The sequence below is a fragment of the Phoxinus phoxinus genome (assembly GCF_949152265.1).
Source record: "Phoxinus phoxinus genome assembly, chromosome: 1".
NCBI lineage: Eukaryota > Metazoa > Chordata > Actinopteri > Cypriniformes > Leuciscidae > Phoxinus > Phoxinus phoxinus.
This window is the reverse complement of record NC_136876.1, coordinates 23,411,227-23,418,981: the sequence shown is the minus strand read 5'-3', so window position 1 is coordinate 23,418,981 and position 7,755 is coordinate 23,411,227. Positions and strand designations below refer to the sequence as shown.

The window sequence follows — 7,755 nt, the reverse complement described above, 5'->3', positions numbered from 1 at the left end:
TGAACATGGGTGGGGCTTTTCTAGTCCAGATCTGCCTCTGTGGACCTATAATGGGTGGAGTTATGTTTAGCAATAGGTTTAGGGTGTGGTTGGACCGTCTAGCTCCACCCATTGGCTCTGCAGTGAGCAGCTTCTGTCAATGTGGCATAGCCTGCAAATTCATGAAAAAAGTAAATTTCCTGTAAACCTTCTGTCATTTGAATTTCTGTAACATTGTATTGACCACCGAGTCCTGAACAAAAGTCAATTATAAAACTAGATAATAGCTCAATATCTCATGTAGAATACTGCCAATTAGCAATACAAGTCAGTCATTAGTGTCCTAACAGAAGGGAATGTAAATGCTGTTTATTTAACCTTCTGGTGGTCTTCGTTCATTTTAGACAGAAGAGTAGATGACAATATAATTTGAGTGAACTAAAACTTTAAGCACCATGTACAAACCCTGCTCTAAAGAATCTTGACCTGACTCAGGAAGCTAAAGTTCAGCAAGCACATGCACACACAAGTAACTCTTTAAATGAAGATTTCTGTTTATTTAGAGCAACATGGTAAAACATCCTTTTACCGTCATGGAAAAAAAGCAACAATACAGCACACAAATGAACAATAGGCTGCAGACGTGTATTGTATGACAGGCCTCTGCGTGACATCATCACAGCCAGTCACATTGCCAAGCATCCACTGAAGTATTATGGGCAGGGATGGCACTAGTAATATGGGAAATGCCCACACATGTGTCATATCTTCCAACTGCCATGTAAAGAGTAAAGGAAAAAAGAAGATGGCTAATGGGAACAAAGGCCAAATTCAACAAAGTAATAAACAATTATGGCGCAGCAACTCTTTTCAAGTACAGAATCGGGCATATCAGAGGATTCTTTTAAGGGTCTCTGATTACATTCAAATGCATGTATGGACACTGTAATAGTGTGATATGTTAGTGATGTCTGATTGTACATTCTCTACATTGCCATACATGTGTGCTTCGGCGATTATCAATTACAACTGTGCATTTGGTTTTGCATCTGAGCTATTACTTTACATTTGGCTTGGTGTCTTACTAAAAAAAAAAAAAAAAACGCAAGAGGGGAAAAAGGAGAAATGAAGTCACCTTATTGCACAAAAGTACATTTTCCATTACCATCAGAACACATTGACGGAGTTTCAAAGGAAGATCTGAACACACTGATACTGAAGAGCTTGCTTTGGCGACCAACAGCGGTTCCAGTTGAACACTGCATAGACTGCACTGAGTTTCTTGAGGCAAACTTGCATTTAATACATTAGCAAATCGAGAGAACATAATCATACAGAGAAACAACCGTATATGCTAACCATTTTAAAGGAAACATAACCATTCAGTTTTTGAGTGACAGTTGATTCTAATTAGATGTAAAGGAGGAAGGGAAAGTGAGGAATGAATAAGAAAGTGCAAAAGCAATAAAGGAATGAAGAGTGACAGACTTCAGGGGAAAGAAATAACCAAAAGATAAAGTAAATGAGAGAGGATAAGTTTTAGTACAGGTTAAAAGCAGATGGTGACAATGATAGAAAGCAGCACTTGTGGCTAATAGAAAACCACACTGGACTTTCCACCTGGTGGGTTGAGCACTTTGTTGTGAGAGCGAGGTCGTGGTCCGAGGCGTGGCTCATGGTCTTTTTCTGTTGGTTGCTGTGTGGCTGGCTCAGATTTCTGATTGGCTGTTGGCGCAGGGGCAGAGACAGGGGCAGAGACTGGGGCAGGGCTAGGGGCAGGGGCAGAGACAGGGGCAGGGGCTGCTGCTGCTGCTTTTTCAGGTGTGGGTTGAGGAGATAATGGCTCCACCTTCACTTTTTCCTGAACTACAGTAGCCTGCTTGGGCACCGGGGCTGCAAGAGATTTAAATCCATGGGAAAAGGAATTGCATGCCAACAACAGACTGAGGAGAAATAATCTAGGGCGTGAAGAACATGACGAATATTTTGTAAATAACAGGGTTTCTTTACCTGGTGGATCTGGAGTAGCAGGTACACCCACACTTAAGTTGTCCTACAGAGAAAAGAAGGGCGTTAGAGTTTAAATGGGTGGAAATACAGATTTTCAGAGTTCAATTATGGCTTGTGTTATTACATACTACTGTTCAAAAGTTTGGGTTTGGTAAGATTTTACTGTTTTTAAAAGAACAAGGCTGCATTTATTTGATCAAAAATACAGTAAAGCAGTAACATGGCTACACGTTAAGGATTTTTCTACTGGCCCCACCATAAAAAAAGTAATAAACAAAATAAGTCACGCCTGGTTATTATTTTTTACCCATTATCGTTTTTGACCAATGTTACCCTAATAAATAAGGTTATGAGACTAAAAACTACTAGACCATCTTAAATAAACTTAAAATATTGTCAAAGACAAGTAAACAGTCTGTACCAAAATAAGGACAAATAAATCAAATCAAAGAATAGGAAATACAATAGAACAGGGATCTCCAACCCTGCTCTTGGAGCGCTACTGTCCTGCAGACTTCAGTTCCAACCCCAATCAAACACACCTGGACCGTAGGACAGTAGCTCTCCAGGAGCAGGGTTGGAGAACCCTGCAATACAACAAACATACAAATGAAATAAACAGAGCTTTTCAGGGCTTTCAGGCAGGTCTAATAGGTTTCAGGTAGAGAAATTGAAGCATCATTACTCCAGTCTTCAGTGACATGATCCTTCAGAAATCATTCTTACATGATGATTTGCTGCTCAAACATTTATTATCATTATAGGGGATAATTGTGCTGCTTAATATTTTTGTGGAAACCATGATACATTTTTAGTAACAATGTAAAAGCAGAAGCTTACAGGTTGGCTAGGGGTTGTCTACCTTTGGTTTGTTAGGATGACTTTTCAGAGAAGATTGGGTCGACTCTGCTCCCCCAAAGATGTTACTGGATCCTCCGCCATGGTGAGTTGCCCTGCTCCGAGTCGAAGGAGCCTCTGGCTCCCCAAATATCCCACTGCTCTTTCCACCTGAGAATAAGAGACACATAAATCAGAGCATGTTAAAGATACACTAATGCTAGTAATGGCAATTACTAGAACATCAATACATTCAAACAATCATGTACAATTATATTCTCAATGAAACTATTCATTTACACAAGTGAATGACAGCTTTAGCAAAGTTCACACTACAGGATTTTATGCCCAATTTGCAAATCATTGAGCTCGCCGACAGATCGGGGTGTTATCGCATGCAAATAGCGGCCGATGAACGCTCGCCAATCTGTTAGTATTCAAGAGCCAACAACGTATCAAAGACGCTCGCAGACGCGTCGCAGAGCCCAGAAAAATATCTAGCATGCTAGATATCCGAAGCTGTCGCACAACTCAACCACATGTGATGTCATGAGCTACAGCCAATCAGAGCAAGGCATGGGTTGAGGTCACCGGGAAAATACAAAAAAAAAATTTCTCAGAGCAAATCATCGCGCAAACAGTTTGCAGCACCAATTTCTTTCTGACTTCCATATTCAAACAAAGACTTGCGTGTTGTGTACTACTTCGTCACTGGGTAGTGGCGCGCGTGCCGTTTCGTGTCATTTCCGGTTCGTTTTATCGCGTGATTTTTCATGAAAAAACGTGGTTTGTAGACAAGATAGAATCGTTGGGTGACAGTTGTTGTCAACTCGTGTAGTGCGTTACCTCCTGTTGCGGATCAATCACGTTGTGTCGTGTGGTGTGAACAGCTCAACAACTTGAACACTGCTGATTTCACAGAGAGCAAGTCATGTAGTGTGAACCGCACAGTTCAGCCCGACGTTTTAAAATCCTGTAGTGTGAACTTGCCTTTTGCAGCAGTATTTTTGAATCACTGAGATACTATTAGTTTTATTAATATTTAGAATTAGTTTTTCCATTTTAGTCAATTAGAATTAGCCTTTTATGTCATTGCATCGGGATACAACAAAAATTTCAGAGACTCTTCAGCTGTGCTATCATACATGCATGTAAACAATACAATCACATTCCATTTATAAACTCAAGTGCAGCAGTGCAAGTTAAAGGTTTCAAACATATGTTGCGTAGTCTGCAGTAAGTTTCCATATATAAATAGTGGAAGATAGCCCTTAATTTAGGGACTGGATGGCTTTTGGATAAAAAAAAATATATATAATATTCAAGAATCTGGCAGTGAGTGTTTTAATTGCCCTGTATCGCCTTCCTGAGAGTAGGAGGATAAAGTGATGGTGAGAAGAGGATTTTGCTCTGGATAAGTAGCCGTGTTTACAATGTCTTGTACTAGTAATGGGAGAGGGAAGCCAATGATATTCTGCTCTGTTTTTAACCCTTTTTTGTCAGCTCCTGAGCAGACCCCTTACCACACTGTGAGTCAGTATGTTACTGTGCGTTCACACCGCAGGCGGCGAGAGCGTCAAATTGGCCGGAAGCCATTCATTTTCAATGAGAGCCAGCGGCGAGCTCCGGCGAGAGCAGCGCGGCGCGTCTTGGACGGCGAGAAGAGTGGAGATCAAGTCGGTAATAAGCTATGACGCGGTTCGGCGGCAACCAATCGGAATGTAGAAGTCCTCCGCCTGAGAGGATACCAGAGAACACAATCCTCTAAACTTTGGTTCCGACCACATTAGTTCCTAAGCTAAATGGAGGAAAAGTTAATTATTTCTGTTGCGGGTTTCCCGTTATTGTACGACGTGTCCCTGTTTACATACAGAGACATTAATAAAAAGAACGACGCACGGAAAAAGGTGTCTGAAATTGTTGGTGTTTTGTTACTTTCACATTTAAAATATTTTAATAGGTTAACATACCCTACGTGTTGCCAGTATGCACAAAATAGGATACTGATTTATGTTCAGTTCTTATTTGCTTTGCGGCTCCTTTAAATAAAGTTTTTTTTTTTTTAAAAATCACGCATTCTAAAATCTACGTCAGAGCGCCAGAGAGTCCCCGAATCTCACGGCGTCGATGGCAGGGCGGCGAGAGCGAATTTTGCCGCTCTCGCCGGCGGCGGTGTGAACGTACAGATAGGACACTCTCTGTGCCAGAGCGGTAGAAGGCCACCAGTAGCTTTGTAGTGTTGAGCTATTTCAATTTCTTTTGTTTGATTTGGTCATTGCAAAAAGCTGATTTTATTTCAGTAGTTGTTTATTTCAGGCAATACATTTTTAAAAAAAATCATTTTTAACTATAATAAACCTGTGCAGGATTTTTTTGTCATTTCTAAACCAGTGACAGTTTCTTCCTGTCCAATTACAAAACTCTGCATGTCAGTGAGGAAAAAAAGACATGCTTAGCAGCTGCGCCCTCAGGGCAAAGCATGCGAACAGCATGAAATATTCTTACTATTCTAACAGAAGAGGACCACTTATAACCACAGAACTTAGTCTCAAAACTAGATAACATTTAAGGGCACTTTAAACTTCAGATCAATACTTAGCCTGTGACAGAGCCACTAGTGTTTTAGCAATTTGACCTTTAACTTGATCTAGATGTGCAATTTCATCAGTTCAGACCATGCATGATCTCAGAGTTAACTGACTGGTTAATTTATCAGACTGAAGTAAAGGCTTTGATGCTGCTATTGATGACAAGATAACAAATGCAAAGGTGCCAGTTTGCATAGTGGCTGAGAGAGACTCAAACACATAAACTGAGTAACAGTGTGGTGATGAATTTGACTCAGAGAGTGCAAGAGGCCCGAGACAGAAAATACACTGTCTGATGAAAGCTCACCTGGGGGATTGGAGCGTTTGGGACTCCCCTGAGATTCTTCTGCAGGCGCAAAAATAGAGGAGGACATTTTGTTTGGCCGTCTGGAGGCAGAAGTGTCTTCTTCAAAACCACCGAAGAGATTGCTGGACCCTCCACCTGGAGGTCTTAGTACCCTAAACACAGACAAACAAATATGTACATGGATTCACACGAATATTATATTTTATCTCAATACTGAGAATTGTAGATTAATAAAATGATCTAAATAACACATAACATTGCAGCACAGCGCCTCCATATATGTGAGGCTGAACATCGCAACTGCAGTTATGAGTTTAGGCGGTCCGGCTTTTAAGGGCCATAAAGTTTTAACCAACGTCAAACGCTGAATTTTAATATAATTTGTGCATTTATTGACGAAAATGAAAGCCCAGCACAATAAACAAAACGAATTTATGCGGCATAATTTCGTTTCCGAACAACAACGTTTCCAGGAAACGTGCCTACTTCAAAGTCTGCATTGTGCATAAATTCATATTTATTATGATAAAATCACAAATTTTTTAAATTTAGCCATCAATTTCAATTGCAAATACGTCTTTGATTAAAAGAAAAATACGTCTGTGTGGCTGATAAAACTTATCTTTGAGTCTCGGGACATTTGCCGCTAACGGCTAACAAACAATATCGACTAAATTAAAATCAATATAGTTTGTAAAATCGTATTAACTGTTATAGTACCACACACACTCCACGGCTGTTTATTTAAATTGTTATATACAGAAATGTGACCTCACACGGTGCATTAAATACATGCATTGTCTCTTAGCTATAAGAGTTAGCATGTAGCGCTTGGCCATGCTAAAGTTCCGCTCTAATCAAATCCAACCCCTAAAGAATCATGATTACTGATTCAGATAAACAGATGTAAGTGACAACACCACACTCACAATAAACACGGGTTTGTTATAGATAAACTGTCAGCACACACCCCATACCTTGAACTTGGTTTGCCACTAGTTTCAAGTCCCTGAAACATATTGGTTGAAGTCATGGTTGCTTGTCTCGGTCTACTGCGACGTGACCCAATAACTTCAACAACAGACAGCCCTCCTGCACAAACTAGTGCTCTCTGCCACAACCGCTGAACTAAAAGACTTATGCCAAAAAAGTGAAGTCTGACTGACCACGCCCAGAAAGGATTGGACAGCTCAAATGCAGAAGGGCAGATATGATTATGGGAATGGCTCTGTTAGAAATCAATCTGACTGAAGTAGAATTCTATTGGCTGTCAGGTTATATATGGCCACCAGAGTGAGTTGATTGGTTAGCTTAAAGTACGTCTTACTTCCCTGTCCGTCGTAAAATCAATTATAAAAAATACACCAATTCATAGAGAAAAATACATAAATTATATCAATGTTTGTTATGACAAATTATGACAAGGGTATTAAAAAATTATATGTGATCTATTATAATAGTACATTTTATATCCATAGGTATAAATGGCAAAACAATACGCTTTGTTCTGCATGATTTCTGTAAATTTCATCATGACCAGTAAAAACAGGAAAGCTATTAACACTATGATTTTTTCCCAATGTTTTTTTTTAAGATTTCTGTGAAATGGGAAGACCTTCTTGTGCTTTATATGTTTTTTTAAACCCTGTAACTTATGTGTTATATTATGTTGAGTTAGACTATATTGTTATGAGCATTTAAAATATAACATAATTAAAATAAATATGTACAATATTTACTAATGTTGAAAAATGTTGAATACTAATTATTGAATAAAATATTGAATATTAAAATACATGTAAATTACATATATTACATATAATAGTACAAATATAAATAATATTAATAATTATAAACATATATAAACATAAATATATATAAACGTGTATATACGTGTAAATAAATATAAATATAATATATACAAATATTACATTGACTTTCACTAACAATAATAACTGATTCCCTCGTGTTTTCCTTGAGTGTCTGTCGGTCTTTGTTCATTTTGGGTGGGACCGTTATTTTAAAACATTTGCG

At 38.9% G+C, this 7,755-nt stretch overlaps 1 protein-coding gene across 1 annotated transcript; it reads right to left on the bottom strand.

Annotated features, from left to right (window-relative positions):
• Positions 1 to 515: 515 nt before the first annotated feature.
• On the bottom strand, positions 516 to 6,976 carry jpt2 (Jupiter microtubule associated homolog 2). The gene is made up of 5 exons (XM_079623943.1): positions 6,699 to 6,976; positions 5,722 to 5,873; positions 2,852 to 2,997; positions 1,990 to 2,032; positions 516 to 1,872 (listed from the first exon to the last, which is right to left on the bottom strand). The coding sequence occupies exons 1-5, from the start codon at positions 6,752 to 6,754 to the stop codon at positions 1,571 to 1,573; spliced, it is 699 nt and encodes a 232-aa protein (XP_079480069.1). The 5' UTR covers positions 6,755 to 6,976; the 3' UTR covers positions 516 to 1,570.
• Between the last annotated feature and the right edge of the window lie 779 nt (positions 6,977 to 7,755).